The 23,958-nt window shown below is 45.0% G+C and overlaps 1 protein-coding gene across 3 annotated transcripts in view; it reads left to right on the forward strand.

Moving 5' to 3' along the window:
• SEPTIN10 (septin 10) overlaps positions 1-23,958 on the forward strand; it is a 69,355-nt gene that overhangs the window by 31,007 nt on the left and 14,390 nt on the right. The window contains exons 8-10 of one of the 3 annotated variants that reach the window (XM_084619422.1): positions 5,736-5,868; positions 17,087-17,277; positions 17,525-17,682. In XM_084619422.1, the coding sequence (XP_084475548.1) occupies positions 5,736-5,868; positions 17,087-17,277; positions 17,525-17,648 (448 nt within the window). In that variant the 3' untranslated portion in view covers positions 17,649-17,682. Of the gene's footprint in view, positions 1-5,735; positions 5,869-17,086; positions 17,278-17,524; positions 17,683-18,663; positions 19,843-23,958 lie in introns of those variants that run through there. The other 2 variants (XM_084619424.1, XM_084619423.1) reach the window with 2 other exon arrangements.

Below are 23,958 nucleotides of genomic sequence, written 5' to 3' on the forward strand. Positions count from 1 at the left end.
GTGTGCAGACAGAGTCCAGAGTGAAGTGATTCCTGGCTGGTGATTGCCCTAAGTCTTTCCTTTGGTTCCCACATTGGCAGATGGTAGGAGGCTAGCTGACAGCAAATAAGCATCCCTCATGCAGTCCACTGCTCGCTGACCCAATGCTGTGTCAGGGCCTACTCCAGGATATTTCCTAAATTCTTTCCTTAGGTGATGTTTATCCTTTGGTGGAAGAAAACTGACTGTCACAGGAGCATTGAAAATATACGCTACTAGTTTGCATAGATGGGGAAAGATACATACAGCTTGTAAAATGGATGTTTGTTTACTTTCTTGGATTGAAGTTAATCTTTTTTTATTCTTCTTCTTTATTCTTCTTATTCTTTATTCTTTATTTATTTTTCTACATTCACAACATATGTGTCTCACAAGCTTCCCAGCTAATTTTCTTTTAAGGGGAACAGAATGCCCAAAATTGGAGCAACCAGTTATTCCTTGGGTTAATCACCCTTTTTTAAGCCATGGTGTCGGGTTACATTTTATATTCCCCAGAGCAGGCACTTGTCCTTGTTCTGAGGGGTTTCAGAGAAGGGCAGCAAGAGTAATTAGGAGCATGTGAAGAAAGATTGGGATTGTTTACCATAAAAAGAAGATGAATAAAAAGGGACATTACAGAAGTATAGAGAAGGTTGATTAGTAGATTCTGTTGTCCCAGGCCATAACATAAGTACAAGGAGAAATTAAGTGACATTGATAGATGGCAAAATCAAAACTGATAAAATGAAGTATTTTCCCCCCACAGTGCTCATTACAGTAGGATGTCTTCCAAGTCCGAAATTACTGCGGTTCAAAGAGGGTTTGGATGTTCTTGCTAACCATATAGAGCAGTGGTTTTCAACCTGTGATCTGCAGAGCCCTGGATATCTGCAAACTGACTTAAGATTTCCAAAGATGTCCACACGTTCTTTTTGAAATTTTTTAGGGGTCTGCAAATGAAAAAAGGTTGAAAACCACTGATACAGAGTTTACAGTTAGTGCTTAAAAAAGTGTTGGAAGGGTTATAAAACCTCTCATGTCAGGGTTTAAGCCAATCTCTAACCACTAGGAATAAGGATGAGACTGTCATGGGGGCCAGACTATCAGCTGCCTACTGTGGGGTTTCTTGCACCTTCTCCTGAAGTATCTGGTGCTGGCTGCTGTCATAGATGGGATACTGTACTGGATGGATCATAGGTCTGATCCTCTATGGGAATTCCCGTCTTCTGTTTAAAGTGCTATGCTGTGTGTATATGTAAAGAATAAAAACAATAAAATCATGACAGCCATTATTGCTAAAAGGATCTTAAACCCCAACTTTAACCAGTCATTTAGATACAGGTTGCCTCTCGTTCAGGCCTTTATTTGGGTAAACGCCTAGGTACGTTCTGAAAGTCCACTGTTGTCAACTTTAGGAAACCTCTGGGATAGTAAGTCTAAGGACTCCCTGAAAACACCTTGCCACCATCTTCAGAGTTTAAATCTTGAGAATGTTAACTGTAGTGCCGGGGGCAGGGATAGCTCAGTGGTTTGGGCATTGGCCTGCTAAACCCAGTGTTGTGAGCTCAGTCCTTGAGGGGGCCATTTAGGGATCTGGGGCAAAAATTGGGGGATTGGTCCTGCTTTGAGCAGGGGGTTGGACTAGATGACCTCCTGACGTTCCTTCCAACCCTGATATTCTATGATAACTCATGTTGGCTTTTGATACTGAAGAATTCTAAAACTTTCTGTCAAATGCAGGGTTTTATTAATAGAATATATCTGAGGAGTAAGTTACCTGAATGACTCTTAAGGTAGGTTATTTGGATCACTCTCTTTATATTTTTATCAGCTTGTAAATTTGATCTTCGTGAGATGAAATATTAAGTGTCCTACTAAGCCTTTTTAAATTAAGCTCATTGATCATGAGCAAAACTTGATTGATTTGCACCTTTGTTTTTAGGGTCCCCCTACTAAAGGGTTACACAGATAGCAAAAAGTCTATATCTCACAGCCACACTTCTGTAGAAAGGTAGGTAGTAGTGCTATAGTGAAGTATGTGAAGAGTATTAGTAAGATATTAAAAATTATCTACCTTACTTGTACATAAATGCCTTTGTCACAAACCCCCTTCCCCCAACAGCCCCTCTTACAGAAAGGGTGATAATATCCATGTATTAGATTTTCATTTTAAAACTGGAGTGCATTATATGAAGCATGTCAGAGCCAGTGTTGTGTACATTTTGAAAAGCATTTAACTGACCACAGTATACAAAATTACATTAGATACGTATAGTGCCAACTTAAACTCTGATGAAATATAAACCACTCTTAAAATAAATCACTTTTTAGATCATTGTTCTGCTGACATTAAACGTGGGGAGGTTTGAAGTTATTACATGTTCTGTTTTTGTCATTGTGATTTGCAAAACAATACTATATTCTAGAAACAAACTGAAAAAAGAACAACAGTACTTTTATAAGTGATTATTTGGTAAATCTGGTATCTTGAAGGCAGACTTCTTTGTGTGAACTTCATGGATGCATACCATTTTAGCCAGTATTTTTCTCTGCAGAACTATTCCTATAAATATAATTTTCAACATATATCTAAGTGACTGAATTTCTAGGAAAGGTGCCTTATTTTCTCTATTTCTTTTAATTTGAAAGAAGATAGCATTAAAGTCTTGTGGTGATGATTTTTATTTTTAAAGAAGTGACCTGGTCTCATCTCATAAAACTATTGACCTTTCACCATTCCAGCACTAAATCTGAGCTGTTCAAGTGATGACTTATCTTATATTTGACACTTTTAATGCTCTAAAAAATACCCCAGCTGCAGGTCAACAACAACTATCTGTCTAGGAACTTAAATTATAGCATGGTATCAAAACATTTCACAAACATAAATTCATTAATCTTCCCAACAGCCTTTTCTTTTATTAAGCTGGCTTGTACTGAGAGACTTGAGATGGTTGCTTCTGTTACTTTTTTTTAAAAATGGACTGTTCATTTGGTTGAAAAAACACACCGTGCCTAGGGCAGGTCTACATTACAGCGGGGTTTGATGCTCTTGAGATCGTTCCACTGGTGGTCGATTTAGTGGGTCTAATAAAGACCTGCCAAATTGACTGCAGATCGCTCTCCAGTCGACCCCTGAACTCTACCCCCAACGAAAAGAGTAAGGTAAATGTAGACCCTGCGGTAACTTGACCTAAGGTACGTCGACTCCAGCTACATTATTCACATAGCTGGAGTTGTGTAGCAAAGGTTGACCTACCGCGGTAGTGTAGACATAGCCTGAGATACAGTAACTTACTTCTGTCACAATGCTTGTACCCCACATTGGGAGAGGAGAAGAGGAAGGAAAGTAGTGTTGTCACATTGACTAACTTACTAGTGGTGTCAGACTCTTACCTGGTAGTGAATTGGGGAGAGCTTTAGAGTAAGAAGAGGTGAATCAACCCCCTCTGCCATTATCCCACTGAAAGGATGTTGCAGTCCCACCACCCAGCAGTCAATGAGGCAGTAAGCAACAAAGTGCTGAATGTGTGGAGGAAAAAAAGTAGTGAAGGAACAACATCTGATTTAATAATTGCCACATTCAGCAACAAGACTTTCATAGAAGGATGAAAGAAAAAAGTGGAGTGAATAGACTGTCAGCACCGGTGATGTCATTCTTCGTGTTACGTTGACTCAAAATGGATTGATATTTAGGATTGGGGAGCTTTCCTGCCACTGTCATAGAATTAAGTACAAATAACAAGAGATGAAATTGTTTGTTTATTGTAACGTCTACATCAGCAAGTTCTTAGTTTTCCTGATGCAGAACTTTTTATACTGAAGCTTACTTTGAGTGGTAACAGCTGAACAGGATTTAAATCTGTTAATGTGCCAAAAAGGAAGAACATAAGTTAATGAATAAAAAGATGTTGATGCAGTGTTTCAGCAGCCTGGAAGGAAGCCAGGAACCTTGCTCTTGATATCTGAGGAAAGATGCCAGATGCAGCTAGAAAAGAGAATAAAAATAGTAAAAAAGGCAAACAGGGCACACACAGCACCAGAACAGAGAGGGACGTCATTGCCAACATTACGATTTTGTCATGGTTATTTTTACTAAAAAGTCACTGACAGGTTGTGGACAATAAACAGAAATTCACAGAGGCCTGCAATCTGTCTGTGATTTTACTAAAAATAATGGGGAGTGCTGACATGGGGAGCGACTGAAGCCCAAGCCCCAGGGAGGGGGGATGAGAGTCTAAGCCCCACTAGTGAAAGAGGGGAACTCCAGCATCCACTGCCATGGCAACTGACAGTTCTGGGGCCCCTGCTGCCACCCTGGCAGCTCAGAGATCTGGGACCCCTGCTGCCTGCAGTGGCTTGGAGCTGTGGGACCCCCAGCAGCTGGCAGCTCCAGCCCCGCTGCCCCAGGGCACAAGGCTGAGGCAGAAAATGTCACTGAGGTCTCTGAAAGTCATGGAATCCGTGACCTTTGTGACACAATCTTATCCTTAATCATTGCTAATACTTCGAAGATCCTTTTATTAAACTTCTCATCAGCATTATTTCCTGTAAGAGACAGGCCCAGGTCCTCAGCTGGTGTAAAATAAATGGACTTATCTATATCAGCTAAGGATCTGGCCCACAACTCAATTACCGTAGACTTTGCTGTCTTACAAAAGATTTATTCAGATACTTTTTGGAAAGAGTATTTTTCATCCAAGCGTGACATAACAAAGATAGGTAGGTTGTCCTTATTTTTAAGATGGGAACTGAAGTGTAGGTACAGGAATAAAACAACATGATCTGATTAACAGTTTTGTTGTTGTTACCCTGCTTCTGTGTTTTGTGTCCAGGTGTTTGCTTGATGGCTTGAACTATTTTTTTTTTTAAACCCTCTTAATAATTTCAAAGATCAGTATGGTAAGCTTCAAATGTGTTCACTTCTGTGAAGACACTAATTTTTTTGAAACCATACTAACAAAAATATTTTTTGTTAAGGAAATTCAAACATTTCAAGAAATAAGCCTATATTGTGGATATCAAAGTACTTGTAAAATCAGATATCACCTTTAGCCACATGACTATCACAGATATTCAATTTTGAAATCACATAAAGAATCCTATATATTTTGTTTGAGGGTCACATTATTTCCCTTCATTAAGGTTGGGACTTCTTACTTTACTTATTTCCCCAAGGATAGCTTTTTCATAGGGGCATAATCAGTCTAACAGCTGTTATGTGCAAAGTAGCATCTCGGATTAAACATTTCAGAGACACTAAGTTTTCATTGATTACGATCAGTCTGTGTAAGTGTGAGAGAACTCTTATCCTTTTCCAACATTTTTGAGCGTCCTGCCACCTCCTTTTCTTGTAAACTCCAAAATCGTACAAATTGGAGATTGAGAGTGTTCCTACTCCACGTTTCAAGAATTGTAACAGTCCTAAACTGCTGTAATTTGAAGTGCTTCAAATAAGCTCAGTAAATGGCTTCTTGTCAGGTTTTTTTAAATCTACCCAGACACGTTTACTTAGAAAGATCAAAACCTACAAAGGTGTAGGGAGTAGTTCCTTCTATTTAAGGTTGTTTATTACTTGCATATGAGAAGTTTGAGAGATTTGTACATGAGTTGAACTACTTGTTAAAGTAATGTGCCAAACTGTATTTACATGCTTCCTTTATGTTTCCTTATGTTACAAACAATATGATAGAGACTATAAATTCTCTGGACTTCAGTCTACAGGAGACCTATGAAGCTAAGAGGCATGAGTTCTTTGGCGAATTGCAACGGAAGGAGGAGGAGATGAGACAGATGTTTGTGCAGAGAGTCAAGGAGAAAGAAGCAATATTGAAAGAAGCTGAGCGAGAGGCAAGTATGCCTCTCTCTTTTTAATTCACTGGTGTTTGGAATATTTTAGCAAAATCACTACTACTATCATACCTATTAATTATTAACTTTTGTATAGCACTAGAGCTGAAAGGACAGCATGGGTTGAGTTCCATTGTGCTAGACACTGTACAGAAATATAATAATGGCAATATCTTTCCTCAAAGAGCTTACAGTTAAAGGACTGGACAGATGGAGAAGAGAAACAAGTGGGCTTGGTCAGAGTGATGGAGACAGGCTAACATAACAGTCTGCACAGTTCTTAGCCCTTCTGTAGCAATGATCACAGCTCACCATGGCCTAGCCATTATCAGATGGCAGTTTTCTATATGCATTATGGCGGAGGTGAGTTTTCAGGAGGGAGCTGAAAGAAGATAAGGTGGTGATGACAGATTTTGATTGGGAGCATTTTCTATACATGGTGCTTAGCATGGGAAGAAGCACAGAAGTTCATGTTGCAGAGGTGGGTGATTGAGTCATTGGTGGAATTAAAAGTGGGAGTCAACATTGCAGTAAAATGAGTCAGATGGGGTGGGGCTAAATTGTGGAGTGCTTTTAAAAAAAGGACATAATTTGTTTGATGCATTGGGGGTGCGGGAGGGAGCGGTGGATGAAGTCTAAACTAGTAAATATCCTGTTTATATTATTTATAAGTCCACCATTGCAGTAGTATCTAGGTATATCTTTTGAATCAAAAGAAATTGCAAGATTTCTATAGAAATCTGCAGGTTTTCAATTTTCTTCAGCCCAAACAGCTGAATGTGTGGTTATGCCCATAAACAATGGTATTCTGGAGTTGTGTAGGGACTTTGGGTTAACCCAAGCTTCAATTCATACGAACTTTAAAGCAGGCATACTCTACGTATCAAATTCCTGAGAAGGATTTTGAATATCTTTTTACTTTCACCCAATACCAGACTCTCTCTGGTAGTGGTAGTAGCTAATGAGAAATCTAGACTGGAGCTTCTAGATCCTTACTTAATAAAGATGTGAAGTAGATGGATCTCTTGAGATCTGAGTCATTTGTCAGTGCAACAAATTCCTCAGAGAATTATCTACCATCAAGCAATGCTAGCAAAATAATTTTCTTACCCTCTAGCCGCCTTATTCAACATTCCATAAGATGTCCTACGTGTTTACCTCAAATCCTGTCTTAAAGTGGTTTCTGATTTCCATCTCAGTTAGGTGATTAATATTGCATTTTTCCTTGCAATGCAGGTGCATTTGAAAGGAATTCAGCTCCACACTTTGAATGTCAAGAGGTCTTAATTTTATTTTCTAAATAGGATCAAACTAATCCACAAATTGCCCTACATTACTTGTGGTGTGTGGGATAGGATTAGGATCATAAACTCCTTCCCAGCATAAGACTGCCCAAGCAGATCAGGATATGAATAATTTATTGTGTTCAGCAACCAATGGGTTTCAGGGCACATTCAGGTAGGTCTAAGGCAGCCTCTACAACATACCTTTGCAATTTGCTTCTCTGATATACGCAAGATAGTTTGCAGTGTTGTAGCCATGTTGGTATCAGGATATGAGAGAGAGTGTGTAGATGAGATAATCTTTTATTGGGTCAACTTCTTTTGGTGAAAAGTACAAGTTTTCAAGCTCAGGATCAAATTAACTTTTTGTGGACCTGGCGCCAAACGTATTTGTGGGGCATGGCACAGGGGTCAGGAGGGTCGGTCCTCAGAGCGAGGGGCTGGTTGGGGGCAGTGAGACAGGGTATGGTGCGGTGGGAGTGGCCCCGCTTCGTGCTTCCCAGCACAAGGGCACTGTTTACAAACCTGCAGCGCACTGGTCCGCCCTGCATTGCCAGTGTGCCCTTTCCCCTTGGGGGTGGGCCCATGCCACATCACCCCCCTGTTCAGTGCCCCGCCCTTATGCCCAGTGCCCCTTGCCCAGAGACCTCCACCACAGATCCCTATGGCCAGCACTTCCCCCTTCCCCCCCGACCACCCAACTGCCCAGCACCCCCCTTGTAGTCCCACCATCACAGCTGCACAGCAACCCATGAGGGAATTCTGCATCAAAAAATAAAAAATTCTGCACACAATATTTTAAAATTCTACAAATTTTATTTGTCAATAAATAAATGTGGAAGCTCCAGCATTGCAGAGGGGAGCACAGGCCACTGGTTGCATGGAGGTGGGAGATCACCCTCCAGCATCCCACCAGCCCACCCCAGGACAGGGACTCAGCAGTGAGGCTGCACATGACCCTGACACAGCGCAAGGGCCAGGCCTGCCCCAGAAACACCATGTGGGCCTGCCCCTCTGCGCCAGACACACCAGGTATGGACAGGCAGACTCAGTCTGGCAGCGGGATCCAAGTGCAGAGGGACTTAGTGTGGGGAGATCCAGATGGGGGTAAGAGGGTTCTGGATGTGGGCGGCTCAGTGGGGGATCTGGATGCACAGGGACTCATTGGGGGGGGTTCCAGGTGCAGGGGCAATAGAACTCTGCAGCAGTGTCCAGGTGAAGGTGGTTGGGGCTCAGCATGGGGTGTCTAGGTGTGGGGAGCTCAGCGGGGGGGAGCAGGGTCTGGGGGCAGGGGAGATGGGGTTCATTTGGGGTGGAGGTCCAGGTGCAGCTGGTTGGGACTCATTGGGGTGCTCCAGGTGTAGGGGAGGTGGGGTTTGTCAGGGTGGGGATTTGATGGGCCTGTTTAACGGGGGAGCCCCAGCTCCTGCCCCGGGGATGCTGCATGCTGGGCTCCCACTTCTCCTATCCCCTTCTCTTTCCCATCCAATGCCCCTTCCTCACTGCTCCATCCCCTCCCCATCCCATTCCTCTTCCCGCCCCCTGCCCTGTCCCACCATGAACACTCACTGTGGTACAAAAAACGGGATGACTCCAAGCACACAGAAGGGGAGCACAACCAACACTAGGACCCAGAAGGCAGCATCCAGCTGCAAAGTCAGCAGAGCTGAGCAGCACCCTTCTTTTTCAGCTGGGCAGCTCTGCGTTCACGGAAATGGGGGGCAGCGGCATGTGACCGCATGTGCCCCCCCACTCCTCGCTTCTGCCCCCCCCATATTTAGGGTTGCCAACTTTCTACTTGCACAAAACCGAACACCCCTGCCCCACCCCTTCTCCAAGGCCCTGCTCCAGCTCACTCAATCCTCCCCTCCCTCTGTTGCTCGCTCTCCCCACCCTCACTCCCTTGCTCATTTCCACAGGGCTAGGGCAGGGGGTTGGGGTGCAGGAGGGGATGAGGGCTGAGGGTGCGGGCTCCAGGGTGGGGCCAGAAATGAGTTCAGGGTGCGGGATGGGGCTCCGGGCTGAGGCAGTGGGTTGGGATGCGGGACGGGGTGAGGGCCCCAGCTGTGGGTGTGGGCTCTGGGGTGGGGCCAGGGATGAGGGGGTTGGGGTACAGGAGAGGACCCAGGCCTGGGACAGGGGGTTGGGGTGAGGGCTCTGGCTGGGAATGCAGACTCTTGGGTGGAGCTGGGAATGAGGAGTTTGGGGTGCTGGAGGGGGCTCCGGGCTGGGATAGAGGAGTTCAGAGGACAGAAGGGGGATCAGGGCTGGGGCAGGGGGTTGGGGCACGGGAGGTGGTCAGGAGTGTAGGCTTTGGGTGGTGCTTACCTCAGGCAGCTCCTGGAAGCAGCAGCATGTCCACCCTCTGGCTCCTACGCGGAGGCACAGCCAGGTGGCTCTGTGCTGCCCCATCCGATGTAGCAGCACCCACCCCGCAGCTCCCATTGCCACGGTTCCCAGCCAGTGGGAGCTACAGAGCTGGCGCTTGGGGCGGGGGCAGCCTGTGGAGCTCCCTGGTTGCCCCTACACTTAGAAGCCGGAGGGTGGACATGCCGCTGCTTCCAGGAGCCGTGTGGAGCCACGGCAGGTCAGGAGCTTGCCTTAGCCCCACTGCACTGACCGGATTTTTAACAGCCTGGTCAGCAGTGCTGACCGGAGCCACCAGGGTCCCTCTTCGGCTGGGCGTTCCAGTCGAAAATCGGACACCTGGCAACCCTACCCAAACTCAGCCCATGGGCATTCCCAGCCCTCCCACTCCCCTGGCTTCCCTTTGCTTCTTTGTCACTTTCTAAAGGGAAGCAAAGAAATCTGCAGGGGGACCTTTTTTGATTCCCCCAGGAGTACCCCACACAGACCCCCCCCCTCCATTGTCCAGTACCCCCACCCCAATCTCCCAAAGACCCACTCCCCCACGCCCTGCCTGTCCTCCAGCCACAGCCTGCTGAGAAGTGACTATGTCTGCGCATGGGCTGAGCCCCCAGCACAGCTGGGGCTGGTCAGGGATCGCTCTGGCTCCTCGGGAGCAGCACAATCGCCAGGCCAGAGCCTCCCTGGGCTGGGCTCCCTCAGGACCCACTTGCCTGGAGGGGCCCAGCCCACTGCGCTGCCCCCCACCAACTGGCCGAGACTGGCCTGATCCCTGCACTGGTCCCAGACAGCTCAGCCTGGGGAGGTGGGCAGAGTCCCACAGGTGGTGGGAAGCAGAGACTGTCTGAGCCAGAGCTACATTTGCAAATAGAGCAGAGCCCTGGGACCCCCCGAGAGCCTGCTCACCCCAGCTGTGCCACTGGCCCCACACCCACGGGTCAGGCAGGAGGGAGGGAGGTGAGGAAGAGTGAGTGGTGGGTGGGGCCTTGAGTCAGAGCACAGGCAGAGCGGGGTGGGGAAGTGGGGCTATGGTCTGGACACCAGGGCCCCTTCTGAGTGTGGGCCCGGTGCCATGGTCAACCCGGTAATGTTCAGGCTATACACATCTCTTCTTCAAGTCTGGGGAAGGAAGCAGAGTGTCTGAGCTAAATACAAGTTGGGATGGATCTTGTTAAGCAGAAGGGGTAACCCATGTTTGAGGTTGTCACTTGAAATAAAGTGGGTAATTGGGGGTTAGATTGTTATGCACAAAGGGTTTGAAGTGGACAATTAAGAGTAGCAGGCAATGTGGTGTGTTAAAAATTCTTGTAATAAGCCATAAAAGCAGTGCCCCTGTAAAGTCAATGGTTTTTGGTTTGTAGCAAGAGTTATGAATTTAAGTTCCCATGGTCTCCTTTTGAAGGTGTTATGCAGGTTTGATTTAAGGACAAGTATTAAAAGATCGGACATGAAATAATTGTGAAAAGCGTTCACCCACAGTGATATGTTGTGTTTGTCTTTTATTTTTTTTCTATGTGAACTCTTTTGAAAGCATAGTGATTTTGGGGGCATTTGATGCCCTGGATGATGTACACTACATGTAATAAGCATGTGTAGAACCTATGGATCTTGAAAGGTGTGTTATGGGAGGTACTGATCTTTGTAGCTGAGGAGATATGTCTTCAGGTTTTGCGTTTGTTGTTCTGGAAGTGTCTGGTGCTGCTTTGAGTTTACATTTAACAGCAAACACTTTGTCCAAACCATGGGAATGGCCATTGGTACTAGGCTGGCTCCACAATATGCCAGCCTCTTCATGGGTCACTTCAAGGAAGAATTTCTGGAAAAATGCACCATGAAAACTAGTGATATTCCTGAGATACATTGATAATAGTTTCATCCTCTGGACAGAAGACCTAAACTCCCTCATAGATTTTCATCACAACTTTAACAACCACCAGCTATCCATCAGACTCTCTGTAGAACACTCCCACACCAGCATCAATTCCCTGGACACCATGATTAGCTTAAACAATGGAACTCTACAAACAGCTATATACAAGAAACCCACATATCACCACGCTTATCTCCACAGATCCAGCAACCACCCCAGACACACCAAAAAGTGTATTGTCTACAGCCAGCCACTCAAATACCACAGCATTTGCTCCAAAGAGAAAGTCCAGGTTACACACCTAAACACACTTCAAGCCACCTTCACTAAACAAGGACATTCCACCAGAGAAGTAGATCGCATTCTGGAAAGAGACACCAAATACTCTAGGAGAACATTCTTCAATACAGGGAAAAAAGAAGGGAACCTCCCCCCCACCCCCGAAACCACTGACTGCATACCCCTAGCAACACAGTTATATCGACCTACATCCTGGTGTAGTTTCACCTCCGCCTCTTGGGGAGGTGGAGTACCTACGCGATGGGAAAAGCTATCCTGTCGGTGTAGGTAGTGTCTTCACTAAATGCCATGGCAGCACAGTTGCAGTTTTCATAGAATATCAGGGTTGGAAGGGACCTCAGGAGGTCATCTAGTCCAACCCCCCTGCTCAAAGCAGGACCAATCCCCAACTAAATCATCCCAGCCACGGCTTTGTCAAGCCTGACCTTAAAAACTTCTAAGGAAGGAGATTCCACCACCTCCCTAGGTAATGCATTCCAGTGCTTCGCTACCCTCCTAGTGAAAAAGTTTTCCTAATATCCAACCTAAACCTCCCCCACTGCAACTTGAGACCATTACTCCTTGTTCTGTCATCTGCTACCACTGAGAACAGTATAGATCCATCCTCTTTGGAACCCCCTTTCAGGTAGTTGAAAGCAGCTATCAAATCCCCCTTCATTCTTCTTTTCTGCAGACTAAACAATCCCAGTTCCCTCAGCCTCTCCTCAGAAGTCATGTGTTCCAGTCCCCTAACCATTTTTGTTGCCCTCCACTGGACACTTTCCAATTTTTCCACATCCTTCTTGTAGTGTGGGGCCCAAAACTGGACACAGTACTCCAGATGAAGCCTCACCAATGTCCAATAGAGGGGAATGATCACGTCCCTCGATCTGCTGGCAGTGCCCCTACTTATACAGCCCAAAATGCCATTGGCCTTCTTGGCAACAAGGGCACACTGTTGACTCATATCCAGCTTCTCGTCCACTGTAACCCCTAGGTCCTTTTCTGCAGAACTGCTGCCTAGCCATTCGGTCCCTAGTCTGTAGCGGTACATGGGATTCTTCCGTCCTAAGTGCAGGACTCTGCACTTGTCCTTGTTGAACCTCATCAGATTTCTTTTGGCCCAATCCTCTAATTTGTCTAGGGCCCTCTGTATCCTATCGCTACCCTCCAGCGTATCTACCTCTCCTTCCAGTTTAGTGTCATCTGCAAACTTGCTGAGGGTGCAATCCACACCATCCTCCAGATCATTTATGAAGATATTGAACAAAACCAGCCCGAGGACCGACCCTTGGGGCACTCCACTTGATACCGGCTGCCAACTAGACATGGAGCCATTGATCGCTACCCGTTGAGACCAACAATCTAGCCAGCTCTCTATCCACCTTATAGTCCATTCATCCAGCCCATACTACTTTAACTTGCTGGCAAGAATACTGTGGGAGACCGTGTCAAAAGGTTTGCTAAAGTCAAGGAACAACACGTCCACTGCTTTCCCCTAATCCACAGAGCCAGTTATCTCGTCATAGAAGGCAATTAGATTAGTCAGGCATGACTTGCCCTTGGTGAATCCATGCTGACTGTTCCTGATCACTTTCCTCTCCTCTAAATGCATCAGAATTGATTCCTTGAGGACCTGTTCCATGATTTTTCCAGGGACTGAGGTGAGGCTGACTGGCCTGTAGTTCCCAGGATCCTCCTCCTTCCCTTTTTTAAAGATGGGCACTACATTAACCTTTTTCCAGTCGTCTGGGACTTCCCCCGATCGGCATGAGTTTTCAAAGATAATGGCCAATGGCTCTGCAATCACATTCGCCAACTCCTTTAGCACTCTCGGATGCAGCGCATCTGGCCCCATGGACTTGTGCTCGTCCAGATTTTCTAAATAGTCCCAAACCACTTCTTTCTCCACAGAGGGCTGGTCACTTCCTCCCCATGCTGTGCTGCCCAGTGCAGTAGTCTGAGAGTTGACTTGTTCGTGAAGACAGAGGCAAAAAACCCATTGAGTACTTCAGCTTTTTCCACATCCTCTGTCACTAGGTTACCTCTCTCATTCAGTAAGGGGCCCACGCTTTCCTTGACATCCTTCTTGTTGCTAACATACCTGAAGAAACCCTTCTTGTTACTCTTAACATCTCTTGCTAGCTGCAACTCCAGGTGTGATTTGGCCTTCCTGATTTCACTCCTGCATGCCCGAGCAATATTTTTATACTCTTCCCTGGTCATTTGTCCAATCTTCCAGTTCTTGTAAGCTTCTTTTTTGTGTTTAAGATCAGCAAGGATTTCACTGTGAAGCCAAGCTGGTCTCCTGCCATATTTACTCTTCTTTCTACACATCGGGATGGTTTGTCCCTGTAACCTCAATAAGGATTCTTTAAAATACAGCCAGCTCTCCTGGACTCCTTTCCTCCATATGTTATTCTCCCAGGGGATCCTGCCCATCAGTTCCCTGAGGGAGTCAAAGTCTGCTTTTCTGAAGTCCAGGGTCCGTATTCTGCTGCTCTCCTTTCTTCCCTGTGTCAGGATCCTGAACTCGACCATCTCATGGTCACTGCCTCCCAGGTTCCCATCCACTTTTGCTTCCCCTACTAATTCTTCCCTGTTTGTGAGCAGCAGGTCAAGAAGAGCTCTGCCCCTAGGTTCCTGCAGCACTTGTACCAGGAAATTGTCCCCTACACTTTCCAAAAACTTCCTGGATTCTCTGTGCACTGCTGTATTGCTCTCGCAGCAGATATCAGGGTGATTGAAGTCTCCCATGAGAACCAGGGCCTGCGATCTAGTAACTTCCGTGAGTTGAAGAAAGCCTTGTCCACCTCATCCCCCTGGTCCGGTGGTCTATAGCAGACTCCCACCATGACATCACCCTTGTTGCTCACACTTCTAAACTTAATCCAGAGACTCTCAGGTTTTTCTGCAGTTTCATACTTGAGCTCTGAGCAGTCATACTGCTCCCTTACATACAATGCAACTCCCCCACCTTTTCTGCCCTTCCTGTCCTTCCTGAACAGTTTATATCCATCCATGACACTACTCCAGTCATGTGAGCTATCCCACCAAGTCTCTGTTATTCCAGTCACATCATAATTCCTTGACTGTGCCAGGACTTCCAGTTCTCCCTGCTTGTTTCCCAGGCTTCTTGCATTTGTGTATAGGCACTTGAGATAACTCGCTGATCGTCCCTCTTTCTCAGTATGAGGCAGGAGCCCTTCCCTCTCGCGTGCTTCTGCTCGTGCTTCCTCCCGGTATCCCACTTCCCTCAGGGCTTTGGTCTCCTTCCCCCGGTGAACCTAGTTTAAAGCCCTCCTCACTAGGTTAGCCAGCCTGCTTGCGAAGATGCTCTTCCCTCTCATCGTTAGGTGGAGCCCGTCTCTGCCTAGCACTCCTCCTTCTTGGAACACCATCACATAGTCAAAGAATCCAAAGCCTTCTCTCCGACACCACCTGCGTAGCCATTTGTTGACTTCCATGATTCAACGGTCTCTACCCAGGCCTTTTCCTTCCACGGGAAGGATGGACGAGAAGACCACTTGCACCTCAAACTCCTTTATGCTTCTTCCCAGAGCCACGTAGTCTGCAGTGATCTGCTCAAGGTCATTCTTGGCAGTATCATTGGTGCCCACGTGGAGAGGCAGGAAGGGGTAGCGATTCGAGGGCTTGATGAGTCTCTGCAGTCTCTCCATCACATCGTGAATCCTAGCTTCTGGCAAGCAGCAGACTTCTCTGTTTTTCTGGTCAGGGCAGCAGATAGATGACTCAGTCCCCCTGAGGAGAGCGTCCCAAGCCTCCTTCTCTTGGGAATGGTGGTCGTGGAACTCCAAAACCTAGGACAGTGCATCTCATGCCTTCCAATCGGCGGAGTCTCCTTCTGTTCCCTTCCCTCAGATGTATCATGTCGTCCACTCTCAGTTTTGTAAGTGTAGACAACCTCTCAGAGGCTGCTTCCTTCCCCAGACCTGAAGGAGAGCTCTGTGTAGCTCAGAGGACTTGTACTTTCCACTGACAGAAGTTGGTCCAGTAAAAGATATTACCTCACCTACCTTATCTGTCTTGTATGCAAGGTTGGTATTTGGAACTCTTTATGCAACATTACTCTCTGTACCTGAATTCTTCCCAATTCAGGACAGTAGTCTTGCAGTTACTTCTAAATACTGCTCCTCAGACTGACCAACCTACAGGGTCACTACTTGCTTGTTAATCTCCCAAGTGTGGCAGTCCATATGGACAGCTTCAACAGAGGTTTTGAGCATGCAGTGGTTCACTCGGATCTGTAACTGCACAGATCCAAAGAGAAATTAAGGCTATGTCTATACTCTGGACCTTATAACAGCACAGCTGTACCGCTGAAGTTGCGCCACTGTAAGGTCTCCTGCGTAGTTGGTTTATGCCAGCAGAAGAGCTCTCTGCTGCCAGCATAATTAAACCACCCCCAACGAGCGGCAGTATATATATTGGTGGGAGACGCTCTCCTGCTGACGTAGCACTGTCCACACCAGCACTTTTGTTGGTGAGGGGTGTGGTTTTTTTCACACCCCTACCTGACAAAAGTTTTGCAGACAGAAGTGCTAGTGTAGACAAAGCCTAAAATGTGTTTCTTCAGAGAACAATTCTTTCAAATAAATAATTAACTCTTGTGATACAACAAATTGTTTTTCTCCGACTACTCAAATTGTAGTCATAGACAGTGGGCTACATACATATACAGCCATCTGATGGCTTTCTGACCATCTAGTTTTAGGGAGATAGAAGTCTTAGATATTCTGCCCAACAAGTCCTAATTTTCGAATGCTCTGCTAATCTTTCCCTCTTCTCAGAGGTTCCAATATCAAAGAGCTTCCCAACTCCAGTTTATATCAAGCTGTTGTTTTTCTTTACTCAGCTCAGTGATGATTGGATACTCCTCTGTTGAACCATAAAGGGGGCCCTCTCTTCAGAAATGTTACCTGTGGATGCCTCAATTTTTGATCCATATAAAATATTTCCTGATGCAAATCTAGTGCCCTATTTAGTTCTTGCAATTTATTGGCTCCAGCATTAAGTTACCCATGTGTCTCCCTGTTAATTTTTAATACGAATTAAAATCTGTATACATGTCATCCTAAATGTCTTTTTTTAAAAAGTTGTTTGGAAAAAAATGGTTGTTTGAGCCTTTTTTGCAAATACATATAAATATGTGATTGTGTACTTCAAAAGTTTCTTTTACTTAAAGTTTTTTTTAACAGGACTATGGTGCCCCTGTGGTTGATTTATGAAGCAGTGTTTTAAGAACTCAAGATACGTAAGAAATCTACAATGATAACAACATGCAAGCTATCTATGTAGCTTACAAAGTTTGCTTTAGTATTAGTGAGTGTTTTCCTTTGGCAAGGCTACCACCGTGTGTCACTAGTTGGAAATGCAATTTTTGTGCTTTGGTTAACAGCTGCAGGCTAAATTTGAACACCTTAAACGACTTCACCAAGAAGAGAGGATGAAGCTGGAGGAAAAAAGAAAACTCCTGGAAGATGATATGATTGCATTCAATAAAAGAAAAGCTGCTACTGAGTTACTTCAAGCACAGGCATTTGCATCTACACCTAGCGTTAGTTTGAAAAAAGACAAGGACCGTAAAAAGTAAGTGCTAACTAGCAGTCTAGCTAGGATATCAATAGAGAAAAAAGTCTTCACATTTCAAAGAGTTCTTTAGTCATAACCAAGCTTCAGTCATTTTAATAAACAGTGTGAATATGTTATCTTTTATATGATGAGAATTAAAGTATGAATAATCATTATGCTTGAGTCATTGGCTCAAATAACTTCGCTATTTTGACTGATCTGAGGAGCTGCTGTATATTCCATGAGAGTTCTTTTTTTCAATAAGGGATCCAGGTTTTCGGCTTGAACTCCTGTGCTTTGATGTCAGAGATCATGAAATTGTGAACGTGCAGGAACAGAGTGAGAAGTTAGAAAGGGACAGAAACTCTCACAGGGAATTCCAGAAATAGCAGTTGGATGCAATTGTCAAGTGTTATGGGTTTAGGGTATGTGTTAGTTTCAAAAGTTGTAGAAAATGTAGAATTGATCTTTATAGTTACTACTTTTATCTTGCATTTCTTCTTTTATTCTTTGTGTTATCATATGCTATGCTATTTTCTAGTAAAGAGTGAAGCCAATGTGGATCTTTGCCAGTGCTAAACAGTAATCTTTGCTGGGTCAATGGCACTCATTGGCTTGTAATCCTCCAATGCCTCCTCGCCACTGAGGAACCAGTTACTCTGCCATAGTTGTGACTGTATCATCACATACATTACAAACAAGTATTTTCAGGATTTTGTAACGTGGTCATACAGTTGTGCTGTATCCTGAATATGGCCCACATTTTTTCACTTTTGGAGCCAATTTACTTTTGTCTTGTGAAAACTTGAAAAAGTTGTGGAGTTACAGGGGTCCTTTAAAAACAGAACTCCCAAATAACTCGTTAAAACAAATGTGTTTTCACAAAGTAAATGGATGCACACAAAATATGTTTTAACTTTGAGTGTGACAAAAACAAACATCATAAAATTAATCATTTTTTTTCCTTGATGGTGGATTACAGTTTAACTGTAAATAACTGTAAATAACTGTCTGCTTTGTTGTTTGTGTCAGTCTTATTGAAATTGAAAGTTCAATTTTTATCTGATATGCAGCTGTATGTCACTGGCCAACTGCTATGCATAATTTTAGAAGTTATATGGGCACACACATTCCCACGTATGCTGGAGCAAGACCAGGCTTGACTTTTTCTGTGTATACATCAGTATTCTATTTCTACTTCACCTTCTCAAAATTGCATCTTATAAATAATGTAGCTACTTTCTTTTCCCTTCATGTAGTCTTCTGTAAGAATTGTACATGAAAATGGATTTATTAAAATTGATTTATTAACTATGCCATTATGAATAATTCTTGAGTATAAAGTTTTTAATTTTCTCTATATTTACTAATGTGTACTAATGTATTTTTCTGTTTCATTTCCAGCTTTATGTAATACAGAGGATTATGGAAAGCAAATGTTAAAAATTATACAAGTAAGCTATAGTTTCCTATGCTTTTTCTTTTTCTTCTGTATTTCTTACCAAACAAGAATTTGGAAAATGGCCATTACTACTGCAAGTTACAGAAGAAAAGTATATGGTCAATATGCATACAGCATTGTAAGTTACTGTCACATTAATATAATTTAATGAACATTTCCATTAAGCAGCTACGTTGATATGCCCTTATACTTTATGTGCATATGGCCAAGTCACATTTAAGTGCATTGTACCAAAGAAAATATCTCTGCCATAAACAGTTTTCATTCATAATATGAATGCTGTAGTAGAGAAGTATTCAGTGAAGATATATATTATATTATAGCCTTTTGAAAGTAATTTTGATACATTGTTTACTTACTAAACAGCACTTAATGTAACTTCTGAAGTGTTTTGAAATGTATTAAATATTTAAATCTGCTCAAATAACCACTTATTAATTTTGCTGACAATGGTTTGTTTTTTATAGAAACACTGTCCTGATTTTGTGATCTAAGCTTTCTAATGAAAACAAATTATGGTCTTCAGTGCTGTAGTGTTGCATGCTAATATATTTGTAGTTGACATTACTAATTGAAGACCAAGTCATTTAAAAATATGGTCTAATCTACTTTCATCTGCTTTTCAGTCTTTGGCCTCTTTACATGTATTCCGTGGTTCAGAAGCTGGGCAGTTTTAAAATTAACTGGGCTATTAAAGACACTCGAGTAACTTTACAAACACGAATAGTCCCATTTATTTCAATAAGACTACTTGCATGCATAAGTTAAACACGTGTATAACTGTTTCCAGGATTGGAGCCTTACTTTATTTGTATCTCTTTACTACATAAAGACAAACTGTTTAGTGTCTTACAGAAAAGGTTGAAGAATCATTTTTTAAAAACAAACTTCAGAAAGTAGCCGTAGCTTTGTAGTGTTAAAATTATGTCATACAACTAGAACAGATGGCTAAACTTCCCTTTTGTTAACTTCAGCATCTTTAGATTAAAGCACATTTAAAACAATCCTTATATTTTAAAAGTCCCCAATAACTATTTATCTGCAATAGTCTATAGACAATGTAATTCTCCAAAGATGACTTGTATATTATTATTTTTTAAATAAAATATTAGTTGCTAAAATGTGTCTAAATTGCTTTAAATCCTACTTTTGTGTGTGGTGGTGTTAGATACACAGGGTGAGACTTCATGTTACTCTTAAAAATAAACTAAAGTAGTACAGTTGCAATTTTTCAAACATTTTTCTTAAACAAATGATTTATTGGCCAAAATAAAATTTTAGTTCTGGCACATTGGCTCAAGAAGTCAGACTGGTTCACAAACTGTTACTGTGCTTAAGCTCTGGCCCTTCTGAGTTTATTTAGACTGGGGAGATAATGCACACAAAGATAAGATAAGGTGATAGGAGGGGAGGAGAATAATGGAAAGGAGTAGTATAATAGGAGATGAAGTGTAGCTTGGAAAAGTCCATAACTGCCTTTGTGTGCACTTGCCCTGAAATATAAGATACTGGATAAATGTTGGTGTGTGCACTTGCATATCTAACAGTACAACAGAGTTCAAAGCATTAGAAAGCAATTACTGATCTTACAGTCATCATGTGGGAAATAAGAGTTTAGGTGGAACACTTTTTAATTTACTGTAATTCTGTATATGCTCATTAAGTAGGCACTTCTGAAAGGACTATTCTGCTCATGTAGTGATTGCTAGGATATTCATTCTAGTTTCATTGTTCTTGTTTTGATGCCCCCTATCACAATGCATACTGTATGCATTATTAAGGCTAAGATTTTAAGGCATGGATATTTTTAATAGAAGTCACGGAGAGGCCACGGGTAATAAAGAAGAATTCATGGAAGCCCGTGAGCTGTCCCTGACTTTTACTAAAAAATATCCCTGACAAAATGGGGAGCCCAGCTCCGGGGTCCCCCCACTGCCTGCAGATGTTGGGCAGCTGCAAGGGCTGCTCTGAGGTCTGGAGGCCCCCACCACCAGTGAGGGCTCAGTGCTCTGGCGTACCTACGGCGGCTGGGAGCTTTGAAGGACCCCTGGCGCCCATGGTGGTTTGGAACTCTAGGGACAGCAGCTCAGAGCTCCAGGATACCTCTGCGCCCCATGGCAACTGGGAGCTGCGGGGGGCCCCCGCTGCGCAAGGCAGCCAGGAGCTCTGGCCCCGCCGTCCTTTGCAGCTCGGCGCTGCGGGGAGCCTCCGCCGCCAACTGCAGCTTGGAGCTCTGGGGAACCCCACTGCCTGTGTTGGCTGGGAGTTGTGGGAGGGCCCCGCTGCCCGCAGCAGCTCGGTGCTCCGGGGGGGGGTCCCTGCAGCGGCAAGGAGCTGAGGCCCTGCAGTGGCTGGGAACTCCAGGGGCCCCTGTCACCCATGGCCATGGGGAGCTGCAGGGTCCCGTCCCCCCGCCCCTCGCACCGGGGGGGTGGAGGGACGGGACCCTGCAGCTCCTGGCTGACAGGGCCAAATTCATGGAGGTCACTAGAAATCACAGATTCTGTGACTTCCACAGCCTCCGTGGAAAAAATTGTAACCTCTGTGTGTGTGTGTGTGTGTGTGTATATATATATATATATATATACACACAATATATATAAATATACGCATTCTGGGCCACTGGAACAGTTGCTCTGTTAGGTAAAGAACCAAAGAACATAAGAACGGCCGTACTGGGTCAGACCAAAGGTCCATCTAACCCAGTATCCTGTCTTCTGACAGTGGCCAATGCCAGGTGCTTCAGAGGGAATGAACAGAACAGGTAATTATCAAGTGATCCATCCCCTGTCACCCATTCCCAGCTTCTTGCAAACCGAGGCTAGGGACACTTCAGAGCATGGTTTTGCATTCCTGCCTATCCTGGCTAATAGCAGTGATGGATTTATCCTCCATGAACTTACCTAGTTCTTTTTTGAATCCTGTTATAGTCTTCACAACATCCTCAGGCAAAGAGTTCTGCTTTGTGTGAAGAAATACTTCCTTTTGTTTGTTTGAAACCTGCTGCTTATTAATTTCATGTAGTGACCCCCTAGTTCTTGTGTTATGAGGAGTATAACACTTCCTTATTTACTTTCTCCACACCAGTCATGATTTTGTACTTTAAACTATAAAACATACAAAGATCACATTAGGTAATGTAACTTTAATGATATAGTAATATTTGTACGTTGGCTTTGATTTTCTCTCACAGCAAAATTTTATTTTAATCCCCTGCTGTTGCTGATACAAGATTTTCCTTTTTCCATATTCAAGATAATCTACAGTTGCACACTGAAATTAGGTGGAGAAAATACCTGACTTAAAATAGTGTACTGATATTTTCTGTATTTCATGGAGTCATTGTAACATATGGAAACAAGAACTGCTTGTGACATCAGCATCATTAAGCAGCATCTCAACCTTTACCAAGAAGGGGCAGAGCCATAACTAAGCGTTTTGCTTGACCCAGGCTCCAATCATATTTGCACCCACTAGAAGCAACATAGAGGGGAGGCACGCAGGGTCACATGCCCACTCAGATTTTTGTCTCCCATTTAGCACAGAGGTTTTCTAACTGTGGACCATGCCTCCCTAGGGGGATGTGCCCCACAGTTTAAAAACAGTTGCTTCCTGCCGGTAGCCAGCAGATTGGAAGCTGGTAGGAGCTGCCTGGCCCGTTCAGACCCTTGGCGCTCCATGTTGTGGGAGCCAGAGCACTGGCTGGCTGCCTGGCAGCCCTCCCTGCCCTGCTCCCCGAGCCAGGCCACCTCTGCACAGACAGGCAGTCCCCAGGCAGGGTGGGTGGCACAGCTCCAACCTGCGCCTGACATGCTCTTGCCTCTTCCCTGAAGGAGCTCAGCACTGGCTGGCGACACCCTCTGGAGCTGGCCCCCCCTGCCCATGGAGCCTGACTGCCATGAGATGCTCCCTATTGCCTGGAGGACTCATTCCCCTGGGGCACCTGCCTCTCAGCAGCCCGGTCACACCCTGTTCACTGCCCAGGGACCTGCCATTGCAGCCAGGTCACTCTCTCCCCACTTCCTGCTCGCAGAGCAGAACCAGCCCTTGCTCCCCGGGCCCCAGCCCCATGATTCCAGGATCTCGGTCTCACAGCCCGAGCTTTGAGCTCAGCCATGCGATTCTGGGGCCGAGCCCAGGGCTGGTGGCAGGCGACTGCTGGCAGGATGGACTTGCTCCCGCCAACTGCTGAAACCAAGGCTGTGAGAACAGAGTAACCCCTAGGGTTACCATATTTCAAGTTCCCAAATAGAGGACACTGGAGGGGGTTATGGGGGGTGCTGGAGGGGTGTCTGTGTACTGGGAGGGATATCTGGGAGTGCTGGAAGGGGTGTCTACAGGGAGGGATATCTGGAAATCTTGGAGGGAGTATTTGGGGGGTGCTGGAGGGGTGTCTGTACTGGGTGGGCTCCCCAGGCTGGGAGGGCATGAGCCATCTTAACGGGAGCACCAGCTGCTGCTGCTGACGGGATGCTGCATGCAGGGCTCCTGCTTCCCCCCCATTCCCCATCCCCTCCCCTTCTCTTCCCCACTGCCACATCCTCTTCGTCTCCCCATCTCATCCCCTTTCCTCTCCCCACTGCTCATTGCCCCAATGCCCATCCCACATCTGCCTCTACCTGCCTCTATCCCCGTATCACCCTGCACTCACCATTGTACAGAAAACAGCCTGGTGGCCACATTGGGCAGCCAGCTCCGTAGAAGGGGAAGACAACCAGCCCTAGGACCCAGGAGGCAGCATCCAGCTGCAAAGGCAGTGAGCACCCTGCAGGAGAAGCAGCTGGAACCTCTCTGGGGGAGGCAATGCTCCCCTAAACTACTCTCATGGACTTCAGGTGACATTGCTATCCTAGGGGGGTGGGGGGAAGGGGGCAGATGTTTGATGTTGCTGGGCCTGTGCTGACCCATTTTTGCACCCCTGCTGGCTCTGTCCCCTGAGCGGCTGCTCCTCTCACCCCACTCTAGTTACGGCCCTGAGAAGGGGAACCAACAAAAGTACAAATAATTATTTTTATGAAATATTGAAGCTTTGAATAAATATTCAATAACAAATATTGTAAACTATTGTTAATAATGAGTAACATCTATACTAAGATAAGTAGTTTAGTGCCAAGAGAAACACTTTGACAGAACAATACAGATGCTTTCAGAATAGATAAACTTTTGCAGGTATTGGTCCAAGAGCAGTGATCAGAAAGAGAATTTGTCCCTAGCAGCACTCACAAACCTGCACTCAG

Source organism: Lepidochelys olivacea, assembly GCF_965140295.1.
Source record: "Lepidochelys olivacea isolate rLepOli2 genome assembly, chromosome: 1".
NCBI lineage: Eukaryota > Metazoa > Chordata > Testudines > Cheloniidae > Lepidochelys > Lepidochelys olivacea.